We start from the raw sequence: 15,352 nt of genomic DNA on the forward strand, positions 1-15,352 counted from the left end.
ATATTAGTTAGTAAACAGTAACATCATTAGTCCCAGATGTAATAATGCAATTTGGAGTACTATAATGTTTTTTCAAGAAAAGCTTTGATAGATTCAAAAATAAATACATCCACATAATTGACCAGTTTCATACAAAAAAAAAAAAATATATACATATCATATGTACATTAAAAAAAAAAAAAAAAAAGGTACGCTTTCCAATTAAACATCAGAGGAAAAAAAAAGTATCAAGTTATCAGGACCAGCAAAAGCTGGTTACACCACCCCTAACCAACCCCCAGATGCAAGACTCCTCCTCTTTTCTTGTCTTGTGCGTAGCTGTGAATGTGGAAATTGAGTGAAGTTAGTGGCAGCAAGTTATTATGTTGACTAAAGGTGATCATTTTCTCTTTAAGTATATATGCTATCTAATTTTCCAGAATTGTATTTACAGTAGTAGCTGTAGGAGTAGCTTTTTTTATTTGAAAAACAGGAGTAGGCTATAGACCTGGAATTTGTACAAAATCCTATAAACAATATGAAATATTTTATTATTTAAAAACATAACATTTTGCCAAGAAAATCAAACAAATACTTAATTTTCTCTATGTAAAATACTGTTTGAAACAGCGATTGTACATGCCTTAAAATCTGTATGTCATTAAATTTCTGATACAATTCACAGCAGTATTATGATAAGAATAAATCTAGCAGCAGGTTAACCAAAAACCATAACTTGTCTCACACCTTCAACAGAGTAAAGCCATCTAGGGGTGAATGTATCAAGCTGAGTTTTCTGGCGGGTTTGAAAAACCAATCAGATTCTAGCTATCATTTATTTAGTACATTCTACAAAATGATAGCTAGAATCTGATTGGTTGCTATAGGCAACATCTCCACTTTTCAAACTGCCGGAAAACTCTCAGCTTGATACATTTACCCGCTAGTCTGTAGAATTCAGGTGCTGGGTCTGAGAAAAATTCAGGTTTTCAGGCATTAGCCTCCCTATCCTGTACTACTTGAAAGAAAAGGGAGAATATATTTATAGCAAAATCAAGGCCGTACTTTGACTAATGATTAAGATGATGATTAAGATGAATTTTATATCAAAACTGATGGCTGTTTACATAAATAAAACACAGTGGACCTCAGTTCCTAGCCTCAGACTGCCCTGCAACAGGTTGTATTCTAAGTACTTCTGCAAATCCATCACCAAACCAGCAAGTGATGTGAATAGTGTCCAGGCTAAAATAAAAAAGACGATCCAGACAGCGGTTTCTTCTGTAAACTGATCGAGGGTCAGCAGACAGAACATTAGTTATTGCACATTTTGCTTCTTCAAAAGACTGGAAGTAGCAGAATGATGGTCCTCCTGAGGAAACAAAGTAATAACTGAAGTAATAGTTTGAGCTTCAAGTATTTCACTATTTTTCAAATATGGTACATATATTACATTGTGTGTATGCATATACTATACCCTTAGGCTGGTTACCCACTGGCTTTATATTTGCATCAAAACATTTGATTACAAACCACGTTAAAATCCATGTATGGACCTCGTTTAGGGTGGCAGAAGAAGCACGCAAGAAAACACATACGTGTAAATACTGAATTGGACTCATCGCATCCAGATCAAAAACTGTAGAAGTTGTGGCAAAAATACATCAGGCTTAAAAAGTGTGTATACTTACACCACATCACATAATAGCAGATCTTGACAGTGACCGTGGTAAATGCTAGTCGCATTACCCTATTTGTACACAATATAATGTAGATAAAATGTCATATACACAAGGGGAAATATTTTCTCAACAGGTATTAGTAAATACAAAAATCATATTTTACATATAAAATGTAATACAAGCACATCCATTATAGACATGTTTAAAAATCCAATGGTAATCTTTTTTTCTTGCAATGTTTATGTTAATTAAGTAATGTGAATAGACGGCCATGAACAAAATGTATGCTAATAATGTAAGTACTATCAGCTGGAGGGTTTAATATGCAATCAGCCAATCATAAGCAACTGGATTGTTATCATCATTATTATGTACCATTGCATTTGCCCTCCAGTACCTACAAGAGATGCGCCTCCTAAAAGACATACCTACAAATGTCTCCACGTCCAATTATATTGCAACGACATAAACAAACTCTTGTTGTACTCGGTGTATGCTTGCCTACCCCTGCCCACCCGTTCCGCCACTCTAGCAGTTGCATACATCTCTCAAAACAGTCGCTTACGAATTGTCTGAACGGCATAGATGAGAGAATACAAGCTAACTCCAGATCACTGCCCCGCCCAAAGTTGAAGAATTGTAAATTTGTATTTACTCCAAGTTATTCACAAAATCATATATCAAAAAAAATGTATCCTTTCGTTTACATATATTAAATCTGTATGCTACTCTATATACTTATCAAGGTGGACCAAAATTCTTACTGGATTCTTTCATTCATGTAGCTGGGATGTCCTGCAGCAATAATAGAAAACTGACAACGTGAAATGCGGCCTCCCAGACCTGAAAATATACCCTCTTCCTAGTAACTAGTGTCACAATGGGCACAGTTTAGTCATTATGTAGCAGGTTTGGATGGAGAGGCCTTTTTTTTTTTTACATCTCAACTCATCAACCAAAGGTTATCCTGCTTTTTGAGATTTGTTAACACACTATGATGCCTCTCTAACTTCATGTAAAGAATTTGGGAGCTCTAAAGTAGTTGTTATAGGTACTTCCTGAAATCAAAGGTCAATTTTAAGGATCCTGTACTAAAAGTATGTGCCACTGCTGTAGAATTTCCCAGATAGATTTTATTATTTTTGGCAGACCCTACATGTAGAGGGAATATGGACAATAATAATGTAAATAAGCTATACATTTTAGATTTGATTAACTTAGATAAGATGTCTCACTTCACAAAGCATAACATACACCCACATTTCATTCTATTCTGCAACTCAGCACGAAAAAGAACTTATTACAAAGTCTGTGAGTAATGAGGCCACAACCGTACTGCCCATATTCAACCATGAAAAGAATGCACTGGCTCTATATATTGTACAATACCCACAGGGCAAAATAAGCCTCATGATCTGGAACATTACCTTATCAGACAAGACATTCCCAAGCAGGGAGAACACATGTGGTTAAGTATAATTAAAAATAGCCCAAGAGGGCAACATGCCGAACAAGAAGGGCTCCCGCAACACCTATTTCTTCTTCGTGCTGGACATGATTCCAGTGCTGCGGCAGCGTGGGCACCAAGTATCCTGGGTGAAAGAGGCCATCCCGCTGTGCTCCGCGGACTGGGCGTTGTTGGCGGCTCATGAGAGGGAGTTATATGCTTAAAAAGCTAAAGCATGGAGGAGCCGCAAGCCGGATCCGCCAAGTCCCAAAGCTGATCTTGGACATTTTGGGCATGGAAAGAAAATGCCACAACGAGTCTCTGAAATATTGGAGCAGCAGAAAGAGTAGTCCAGAGACGTGGTGAGACGTCCAGAACAGGCACATAAGAGGATTGAAGGCATGGAAGAGAAATGTCATTTACATCATCGACGTGTTCAGCCACGGGGAGATGCCAAGTTTGTGCGACCAGCGGTTCGTTCCCTGTGAGGTTGGCTGCGTGCACTACTCTCTGCAAAGCGGCATCATGGACGACTTCCACAACTTCATCGATCCTGGAGAGCTGTCGTTCGGCTGCCGCTATCACTGCCAGGCAGATAGTGCCGCCACACACCAGATCCCGGTGTCTGGATTTGAGCTGGTGAACAAGGATTATCACAACCTGTTCCGTTCCCCCTGCGAATTTGTCTGTCCCACTCCTGCTTTGTGGACATCAGTGTATTGCAAGCCAAATGATATATACAGAGTAAAATGGTGTCTCCAGTGGCTGGCGGACAAAGCTGGAATTGAAAATGATTTTCAGTTGCTGGATATAGAGAGTTTAATCATCGCATTCTACAAAAACAAACTGGAGGAGGAGCCTTCCATATCCAGCGTCCATCGCCTCCTCGATCTCGTTCGCTGGGATTATGCCAACAACACCAGGTGCAAGTGGCACGAGGACAACGACATGTGGTGCTGTGCGCATGCCAGCTGCAGGAATATAACTTACTGTATCAGCAAAGCTCTGGCTTCTGTTTATGACATAGACCTTACGGCAGCTCACTTACCCAACCGCCAGCCCGAAGGCAACCAGATGTCCACCAACGTCCTTGATGCCAAAAGATATCAGAAAAATATGGATCATCAACGTCTGAGTGACCGTTTCACTTCTGCAGGTTCAGAACATGAGAGCAGTACTTCAAGGATGGGCGGACTGACTCCAAATCCTCCCGCCAAGGACCGTGGAAGAGGAATACCCTGAATCTACGACCTCCAGGAGAGATGTTATGTTATATGAAGCATACAATGAAAGCTCTATGTTCTGCCAGACTCCAGGAAGTCCATATCAAAACAATTAATAGGGCATATATATCACAATTGCAGAGGCGATTTATGGTAACATCAGGTATATGCCCGAAGTGTCAGAAAGCTCAGGCCTCTTTGATACACAACATGTGGTCATGTCCAAAGATTGCCAAGTTTTGGAATAAACTGGTAACATATATAAATTTTACCTTTAAGGTACAAGTATCTGCTCATTATGAGGTGCTACTGTTCGCAGTCTTTGATTCTTGGAAAGATCAGATAGAAGGTTTGTGGGTTATACCGCTACTCACAATCGTGGTCACTTTAGCAAAGAAAGCCATTCTAGGCAATTGGACATCCAAAAAGACTCCATCGATATTGGAGGTTACATCGGAGTTGATGGAAACATTATATTTCGATAGACGAGCCACCTTCCATGATTTATAAAAAGGAGTGGAGCGCTTCCATGCTAAATGGGGTGCATATATAGACACTTTGGAAGAATCAACTCAGCTCCATATCATGCAGCTTTTTGAGGATACTAGGTGGTCTTTATTGAGGAATCTATGAGGATGGTGGATGGAAGTTGGGTTGGATAAGATTTATCCAGAATAAGAATGATTGGCAAATAGCCAGTTAACTGGTATTAATGGGAAGTTGTAGAATGTATCATGAGAAACACCAGGTGACCACATTATTCAGTGGCTTGGTCAGTCTCAGTCTCCCTTTCTCCCCCACCCCTGTCTCCTTTCCATTCTATCTCTTTTCCTCTTTTTTTCCTTTTCTTCTCATTTATGTTACATGTATGATAGAAAAAGGAAAAAGGTGATTTGTACATTGAGAAAATATGTTGCAATTATTTGACATGCTGTAAACATGCTTATTTCTTTGTACAATAAAAAAGAATTTACAAAAACCGGAGCGCCTGGAGGAAAGCAACGCAAACACAGGGAGAACATACAGACTCCACACAGATAAGGCCATGGCCGGAAATCAAACTCATGACCCCATTGCTGTGAGGCAGAAGCGCTAACCATTAAGCCACCGTGCTGCCCAAATGAATGTAATGTAAGAGTTAAAGGTGCATTTTTTTTTTACTATTTTGAGAACATTACTTGTGAATACACATATGCAAAACATACAAAAATATAAGCAAAAAAGGTGTGAAATTGTGCAAAAGGATTTTCACGTAATCTAAAATGCTCATTTGGAAATGTTGTCAATTGTGTCTAATGGCACAACTGTCAGCTGATCAAGCTTTAGGGGGTATCATCATGCCCCTCTGGTCTCTAAACAGTTATTTGTAATAAATGTATTGCTAAAACATAGCAATGTGTACTGGAGTCTCCTTCCCTTCTTCAGGAATATTTAAGTGCCACAGCAATTAGTACTCCTCTCCCTTAATACATGTTCAGAGTGCTTTGACTAATGCTCACTTTTTAACAATATAAAGTAATTAGATTTAGTAATACATTACATAAAATTCCTTCATTTCAGCATCTTCTACATTGGAGTTTACAGACCAAAGTAGGACAGTGAAATAACAAAGACAGCCTGATCAGCCAGAAGACACCATTGGTCTCAACACTAGGTGAACAATTCATATAGCACAAATATCTCAAGATACTTAGACATATTTGGCACACTCCGTTTTTTGAAGATCTGCTTTTCTGCATATGATTTTTAGGTGCCTCCCTGCCAGGTAACCAAAAAAATAGCGGAACGAAATAGGTAACTGTCATTCTGATATTAGGAAGACAAGCATATTCCCATAAACAGGCAAATTCTCAGGGATAGATAACTTGGAGATACACTGCATTTGCTACAATAGTATTCGAGTTGTCTATAAATCACTTTCCTACATAGCACTATTGATACCTGCTTCATCATTGGAGTGCCCAAATTTGTAAACAGACAAATAGTAATTAAACAAGTCTGCTCTGGGGGTAAATGTATTAAGCTACGAGTTTCTGAATGGTTCGAAAAGTGGAGATGTTGTCTATAGCAACCAGATTCTAGTTATCATTTAGTACATTCTACAAAATGTTAGACTCTGATTGCTTGCGACAGACAACATCTCCCCACTTTTCAAACCCGCAGCTTGATAAATTTACCCCCTGGAATGCATTAACTCATACATCTTACCTGAGTCGTTCGGAGATTTAAATTGTCTCAACTCCATTTCAGAGTGAGGAGTAAATCTAACTTTTAAACTGGGCACAGGCGAGTCTTTCACCCAGCTTGGAACACAACTCTGCGGGCCGAGTGGGTCTTTGTTATCATTTAAGCTGGTCACATCTTGACAGATGAATTCCGACTTCTGTGTCAGTGTGTTTAAATCCTCTCTAGCCAACCTGGAAGAGCATAGATCTTTAACAAGAACAGACAATTCATCAGCAGTCTTCAAAGCCACATTCTGTTTTTTGCCACCTAGTATTTCCCGTTGAATGCCAGACATCTCACTTTTATTTGCAGATTTGTCTTCTGTGCTAGCTAACTTCTTAATGTGATGCTGGGGAAACAATTCTTGGTGCTGTTCAGACATATCTGTCGCTGATGTAGCAAAGACAGCACCTTCACTTTCTTGATACTGCCTCTCCCTTTCTTGCAGCTCTTCCCCAAAGGAAAGTGGAGGAAGTGGTGAATCATACTCAGCGATATAAGGTTTTATATCAATAACTGGAGTTCCGTGTATAATATCAATACCAGACAAATAGAGAGTGCCATCTGTAAAATATAATGTATATTTACTAATTAACAGCTTTATCTATCTTCCAAAAATATGTTAGTATATGGTTACTCAATGTTTGACAAACCGTAATATACATCAAATGCCTCGTAAGACTTAGCATAGGATTTTAGGTCAGGCCTCTCAAGAGGAGAGCTCCACATGCTTTATAAGATCACCTTCAATCACATTGTAAAACATTAAGACATTTTAAGTCTGTGAAGCAGACTGGAAATTAGATGACTACATCTAATTTCCAGTCAGACAGGCAGCGATTTGTAAGATCTCTTAAGTGGCAATGAAGACAACGTGGGCCCAATTCATCTTTGGACGCAAGTATATTTAAGTGCAGCATCTTGCATTAAATAGCTCTATGCATGCTCAGAAATGGACCTTATACCAATAAACGCATTTGCATGCAATTCATGCATGAAAGCAAATGACGCTTATGACTGCCTACATATTAAAGGGCGGAATGTGGGAGGGAAGAGGTGAATGAATGTCGGCAATGTGCACTATGGGCATGCCAACACAGATACAAATGATTGAAGTCCTGGGTTTATTTTAAGTACATGTCTTTTAGCTATATCAGTTGTGATGACTGACATTGCATAGTCTTAAAGTTTAAAAACTACAGGTAAGCAAACCACTAAGTAGCACAGAACATGTGTATGCAAGGAATATAAACAATAAAAATGCATTTTATGTACAGTACGCATTAAGAACATCCTTATTTATGTCTGTCTTCATATCACAAGTAACAATTAGCCAGAGCGTACTTATATCCAGATTCAAATGGAAACGTATATTGAGATCCACTTGTATTTGAATACGGTCAGAGCCACGGTCATGTTCTGTGCTCATTTTTTAAACGGAGGTTGCATCTGAAAATGAATCAGGCCCTCTATGTCCATGCTGCAAGAGAACCAAAAGTTTGCACATCAATTTAACATTACCTTCTACTCTCTCCAGTTTAGCCAGAGTTAGTCCAATTGCATTAGGACGATGAGGACTTCTTGTAGAAAACACACCAGTTTTTGCCCCATTCAGTCTTGGCGGTTGGACTTTTGCCTTGCAACTTAAATGACCATTTTTATGAAAAATGAACAAAATCCTATGAAAAAGTAAGCATGTTGTAGTGTTAAAACAGAATTAATGTAAAATTTAAAATACAATTACATTTTCAGAAAAAATACATAAATATACTTATAGGATATATTTGAATTCCACTTTACAAAACAAGCATTATAATGTAATCCAAGTGGTGGGTCCACCCATTGTCGTTTTAAAACCGCAGTTTTCACTATGACCATTAGAAGTGATGTGATTTGTTAGCCTACATGTTTTGGAAAGTGGTTTTTTACATTTGCAAGGAATTTAAGGTGCCGGAAATACTACTTGTCTTTTAGATTGTAAGTCGCTATTTTTCCATTATCGCTGTTGTAGTGATTGTGATATTTTTCGCCAGTGTGTAGCGTGTTGAGTTTATAAGTGCCAATAAAACGACTACCACCGAAAAAATCTACCGGTGTCAAAAACTTCAGAAGAGACCATTTTGCCTTAAAAGAGCAGGCATAATAAAGAGGCTTTCGCTCTGCCATTTGGGAGTTAGGCAAGAAGTTGATGCAATTAGGCTTTTTAAAGCTGAAAATAACATTTACATACTGTTCAAAAACTTATAGGACTTTCTATGCTGAGCAAAGATTACAGTTGTCATAACTCACCATACATGGGAGAATTGTTGCAGACCCATTATTGAATGCTCAGGATTATTGAAAACACTTTTACTTATTCTCAAGCAGCCACGAGACAAACTGCAAACAGAAGGTTGTCTGGGTGTACCATTTTTTGCTGTGAAACAGGATTCAATGTATCCAATTGGTTGGGTTAGCACACGACCTATTCAAGATAAACACATAATATAATAAATAGAAAAATTCTAACGTTTCTTTAGTAGAGGATACCTTTTTAACATGGCCTCCTGATTTTAGAAAAGCGCTTGGCTACATACAGTTAATCTACCACTTTGCTAACCAAGAGTAATTTACCATCTTGGGCCCTCATTCCTAGTGATTAGAATATAAATCTTCAAGACGTACAGATATATGAATGGTTGGTGAGGACTACAAGAGTAGAAATTAGGAGAATCAGATCTGTGAGAACATGCAGAAAATAGAGGTGTATCAGGTTTAAAAAAAAAACACATTTAAAATTTCGCATTATTTCTAATAAGTACATCAATTTATTTATATTGAATTTGATAAAGTTAAATTATATTGAATTGTCATTTTTTATAATAGTGACGACAATTCTAAGTGTATGTTTTATTCTGTCTGTTTTAAGAGAAATTTAGTAGATTCAGTATTATATGGCGTATTTAATGTCTCAAAAAAAATGGGTGGATCTTCCAGATACTGTCGTAGGATCGACAATACAAAAACCATAATAATAAGAGAAGGATGGCTGGGTATCTCAGGCTAGTCTAATGTATCATAAATGCCAAGTACAAAGTTATATAAAGATTGGATAGATAGATCTTACTAGATTGTAACCAAGTCCCTGAACATATCATGTATAAAATGACATGTGCGCCACTCTGATGTCCTAGTTATACCGCTTTCATACTGCCGCCCAGGCAATATCCCGGGTATATGAACCCAAAATATTTCCGGAGAACAGATGTTTCCCCGGAGTCAAAATCCCAGGTAGACCGCATTCATACTAAACACGAGTCTGCCCGGGGGTCTCCATGGCAACATCACAAGAGGAGGGTCATCTGGGCTTGCCCTGGCAAAAACCCAGGTTTTTCTTGCAGTATGAATGGGGTATTAGAGAGCAGAGTTTATATGATTTATGCATCCCTATATATATAATATCACTAGAGTGATACAAGGTAGGTATTTGTTTCTTTTATTTTTCCACCTCCACTTTATGGTTGCAGCATCTCGCACATGATTTTGTGTTGATAAATATAATCAAAAATAAGTAAAACATGGTTTTCCAGCCACGTTTTTGCATTATCATTTATAATCATACATGTATATAAATACACACACAAACAAATAAAATACTAATTAGACATGCAGCAGCTGGCACCACAACATAGTTTCAAAAGGTGACAAGACTAGAGAAACAGTATATAAATTCGAAAGACTGGACTTAGATGCGAGGGGGACAACGATTGGTGCCTCCAAATCTATCATTTCATAGTAAAATATAGCGAGTGCATGTGTTAGAACAGCAACATTTTCAACATGTGATTAACGAAACAATCAGCAGCCCAGTATATACCGCATGTTTAAAAAAGACAGCAACATTACACGCAGCATATAAAATTGCCCACATTAACGATGGCTACCGCAGTCCATCTCCCAAGATGCACAGGCCAAGCTCTGATTGGTTACCTGTCTCTAGAGAACACGTCATATTTTCCGTACGCCTCTTTTCGCTTTTCTCGCACACTTTAACATCCATTTTTTAGTGGCTGACCTGTGGTTATCAGTTCACAGAGGTAACTTGAAGTTACAGAGCTTCCACTACAATACGGGCCTATGATTATGTCTATAATTCCAGATGCGTGCTTAGTATCGTACAGACGTATACAACATACATGGGCACACGCCCATATCGACGTCATGCGCCGTCTTTCCCGCCCTATCATCCTCGTGAGCCGACGTGATCTGTGCCGTTTACTCATATGGCTGTGGCGCGCGCTTAATGTAGTGGTTTTTGTGAGAAAAATAATTAAATTGCAGATTTGTTAAACGTAAAACACTTGTGTGTTCTGACAGTTTGATATTTCTTCTATATACTGCTTAAAATTGTTCACAATTGAAATACATATATAGATATATATATATATATATATATATATATATATATATATATATTTTCATTCCTCCCAAGATTTCATTCCACAACAGCTGTCTATCACTGTAAAACACTAGACTGCTCATTAGAAATTTCCCTTACCCAAACATTCCCACATGCCAGAGTAACATGAGCCAAGTGGAAATTTAGAAGTGGTATGAAAAATATAAGTGAATGGAATCTGAGGGGAGGATTCAAAGAGCCGCGATGTTCCGAGGAACATCGTGGTTGTGCATTTTTACCGTTAATACGGTAAAACATCTGCTCATTTTTCCTCACGCCACTATCGGACACAAGGAAAAATCAGCGAAGAGTTCTGAAAAAATCTTGCAGCTAATTGGATTTCCTCTGAGAGTTTTACAATCAAAGTATTAGGAGAATGGTGTACCAAGTATGGTATACCAAAGAGAATAGGTAAGGTAAAAGCGCAGAAGGAAGGTGTTGGTGGCGGGATAGTGAGTTTGTAATGGAATGTACTTGTGTAGTTAACTACAATGTAATAATGGTGGTTGAAGTGTACTAATGGGCAAACAGTAAGTGCAAAAACAGTATGGATCAGCAACAAGGATAGTGATAATCATTATAAGTATTACATATTTTACCTAATGACCTACAGTTTGTGCAGAATTGGTTACCATCAACAGATGTTGTTTAAAGAGCAACAATTTGTTCAGAAATGGTTACAATCAGCAAAAATGAATAGTAGTAATCATTATGCTACCAATATTTCAGTCAGTGCCCTTTTCCTGGAGTTGCCCTCCTTAGTCTTTGTGACAGTTTAGTATGTTTCTAATAATTCAATTATTTTACCTAATAGACCAGAGTTGGAACTACAAAAGAAAAAGGCACTCCAGTCCTGTAGTTCATTAACTTAACATATAAAAATCAACTAAATATATTGTCTAATTTATTGGCAAAAAGCCTTTATTCCAGAGATTTATGTTGGGGAAATGTTAAAAATAATAGAAAAAAATGTGAGCAAGAAAAGAAAATATTGTGGGTGATAAAAACATCAGACCCTTCTATAGAAGCCAAATTACTGTTAACTGGAGGAATTGATATTTTACATATTAGTACAGAGTAGGACAAAATGGCCAGAAATGTCCTATTAAATATCATATGACATGCACTAATGAATTTGTGATAAACTTTTTGATGTCTCCGTGTTCACTCACATATGTTGGCAAAATAACCAGGTCCTCTCATGACAGAATAGTCAATCATAGGTACCAGCATTTCTCCGCCTCACTTCTTTACAGCCAGGGCCAGCGGTAACTGGGGTAGGCAAGGCGGAGGAGCACCATGCCTGAGAGGTGCTCCACTCTGCCTGCCTGCCTTACCCACTTGTCCTCTCTGCTCCATTCTAACTGACTTTCGGGACGTGATGACGTTGCTGCCCCACTGTCAGCGAGAATGGAGCAGAGAGAAGCCAGAACACAGAAGAAAGGAAGAAGAGGAAGGGAAGACAGAAGAAAAAAGGTAAAAGAAAGGTAAGTATAGAAAGGAGGGGGACAGTGTGATGAATGAGGGCACAATATGAAAGAGGGGGCACATTGCGATGAAGGATTGGGCACAGTGTGATGGAGGAGGGTGCAGTGTGATGAAGGTGGCTACAGTGTGATGATGGTGAGGCAAAAGTGTTAATTTACTAGTGAAAGGGAATAATAGGAGCAGGAACACGGATAGATAGGATCAAGGAGTAAAGTAGAAGCGAGACAAGCAGGATATGAGTCACAGGGAGAGCAGGGCGGGAGATAGGGGGATACCTGCATGTCAGACGCCTCCATGCTAAGCAGGGACGGACGTCTGACTCCCCTTCAGCGTCCCGTTGCTAGGCAACGGAGACGCACCTTCCGGCGGCGGTGTGCGCATGCGCGCCCGTCTCCATGACAACGGGACGCGCTGCTATGATTTCCTGTTGCGGCCAGACAGCTGGCCGCCGAATCACTGCCCACCAATGAGGGTTTAGCTCTTGCTATTTATATCCTGCTCTGACATCACTAGGATGTCACCAGAGCAACTAGTTTCCTAGCCTCCAGCGTTTCAGCCATCCTTTGTGTATTCCTCCATTGATTCCTGTTGACCCGGCTTCCTGACTTTGCCTTTGGATCCTCCCTGTGTCCTGCATTTATACTTTGGTTCTGACCTCGGCCTGCTGACTATCCTCTGCTTCCTGATTTTGTACCTTACCTGTCCGCTTGGTTCTGACTCGGACTGTACCTCCACAGATTTGCCCTTACCTCGCAAGTAGCTACCTGGGAGGGCCGCGACCTGCACGTCGTTCGCCGCGAAGTCCAAACTCCCTTGCGGGGGTCCCTGGTGAATACCGGCGGCGTGTTAGACTCCGCGCCTCCTGGCATAGCTGAGCCAATACTTGCAGGTACTAAAGTCACCTCTGTGACACTGCAATGAAGATAGGAGTGCATAGGAAAAGAGAGAGGAAACAGATAAAGGAAAGATAAAGAGTAACGGAAGATGTAAGGGAGATATTTTGGATAGTTTTATTATAATGTGGAAATAGGGGAAATGTAAGTACACAAAGGAGACAGAAGGGAGAGGTGGAGGGACACAGAGGAAAGGTAATTTGATATAGGAGGGGTGGGGGACACAGGGCAAATAGCCTTGCATTATTTAATATGAATTATATTATACTTGTGTATATATAGTGTTAAAATGCATCTAAAATTAATTTCACTCTATTAAAATTCCTGAACCTTCGGGGTACATAGGCGGCCCCTGGCCATTCATTTCAAAGTGAAATTTCCATCCCAGCACTTCTAAATTTCCACTTCAACCATCACTTTAAATACAGGCTGCAGTGACAAACCTGTGGTATGACATTTCCCTTCTAGCCAAACATCCTTAGGCCACTTTGAGATGCAGGCTGATTGTGTTCTCTAAACCGAGGAGGAGATTGAGCTGAACATTTTTTAAAGCTCTTTCATCTTTTGCAATCCTGGATACATATATATATATATATATATATATATATATATATATATATATATATATTGTTTTTGGGTTTTTTCTATACTCAGTCGATTTACATGATTTTCAGTTTCTTTTCATAATGTTATAAGGTGGGACCGTCTCCTGCTCCTGCTGAACTAATTTAAGAGGAGGAGTATCTTCTGTCAAGGTTTTGTATATGCAATACATTTAAGAAAGGCAATAAGTGAATAAACAAGTATAAGAAAGCAAACAAAAAATAAGGAAAACATAAAATATTTTGTTCCTAATGCATACAACCATTCAAACACCAAGGGTGGAATTCAGTTGTAAAAAAAATCAGCGCAAGGCATCTCCGAAATGGGCGCAAGACACGTTGCGCAGATTTCTTTTCACAGAAATAACGCCATAGAGGTGCATCCAACATGTGTGGCTGCGATGTTCTGAGGAACATCACGGCCAATTGAATCTGCTCCCAAGAATCACTTTGATGTAACTCCTCATCTTATTTTATGGCATGACTAAACAATTTTTGTGAATTATCTGGAATATAAATACAGCATGCTATAATTAGAGCACACACACCCACACATTAAACACCAGGATGAAATGTAGTCTGACTTGGTTTCCCACCCCACTTCTCCCAAGTACGCCTCCCATTTTGCCCTTTGGCCTGTAGCTGTTGGGATTCGTTCCTGTCCATGATCTACTAGAAACAGCTTAGTGGTGGGTGGCCATTATTGTGAATTACAGTACATAGTGAAAACACCAACCAATGCTATTACACTGGAGTGTGTGTGTGTGTGTGTGAGACATATTCTCTATATAGTACTGCGGAATATTGGTGTCGCTATATAAATAAATGATGCTGAAGATGCAGGCCTTTTACACTTTACAGAATTATGGCTAGATGCTTGATTTGGTCCCTTTTTACTGAAGCTACAAGAATGACTTCCTCTGGTATATCTTTGTAGTGCTGGTGGACATGATGGCCTGCATATGTGCACTAATGTCAGGGATTGATAAAGCTCTGCTCACAGTGACATCACTGAGACCAAGGGAGTGAGGGAAAAGTAACAGGTGGGAGGAATGACTGGAAACTGGCAGTTGAAGTGTGACAATTGGTCCCTGTCAGCAGTGAAACCTGTGAGTCCGTCAGGGAAGAACCCTGTCATGTTGTCAGCAGAAAAAGCACTGAGTATCTGAAGAAAATGATCCCAGGAGGAAACAGCCGGGAGGGACAGAAGTGTATCAGCTCTGACAGGAGGGAGAGCCCATTCAGACTTGTCAACCCTGTCCTGTGAGAGAAACAGTTGACCCTGCTTGTTTGCCTGTTGCCCTGACCTCTGCCTGATTACTGGATTCTACTTGAACTCTTGTTGCCTTGACCTCTGCCTGGTCACTGGACTCA

The 15,352-nt window shown here is 39.4% G+C and overlaps 1 protein-coding gene and 1 pseudogene across 2 annotated transcripts; one reads left to right on the forward strand and one right to left on the reverse strand.

Annotated features, from left to right (window-relative positions):
• Positions 1–512: 512 nt before the first annotated feature.
• Positions 513–10,783, reverse strand: TRMO (tRNA methyltransferase O). Of its 2 annotated transcripts, none has more exons than XM_075210927.1 (5): positions 10,527–10,783; positions 8,847–9,021; positions 8,079–8,236; positions 6,540–7,121; positions 513–1,351 (listed from the first exon to the last, which is right to left on the reverse strand). In XM_075210927.1, exons 1-5 carry the CDS (start codon positions 10,594–10,596, stop codon positions 1,128–1,130), a joined length of 1,209 nt encoding a protein of 402 aa, XP_075067028.1. In that variant the 5' UTR covers positions 10,597–10,783; the 3' UTR covers positions 513–1,127. The 2 variants fall into 2 exon arrangements, with proteins under 2 accessions (XP_075067028.1, XP_075067029.1); XM_075210928.1 differs by lacking the exon at positions 10,527–10,783 and adding an exon at positions 10,414–10,477.
• Positions 3,150–4,564, forward strand: LOC142154232 (protein maelstrom homolog pseudogene; annotated as a pseudogene).
• Positions 10,784–15,352: the final 4,569 nt, after the last annotated feature.

The sequence above is a fragment of the Mixophyes fleayi genome, chromosome 1 (assembly GCF_038048845.1).
Source record: "Mixophyes fleayi isolate aMixFle1 chromosome 1, aMixFle1.hap1, whole genome shotgun sequence".
Classification (NCBI taxonomy): Eukaryota; Metazoa; Chordata; class Amphibia; order Anura; family Limnodynastidae; genus Mixophyes; species Mixophyes fleayi.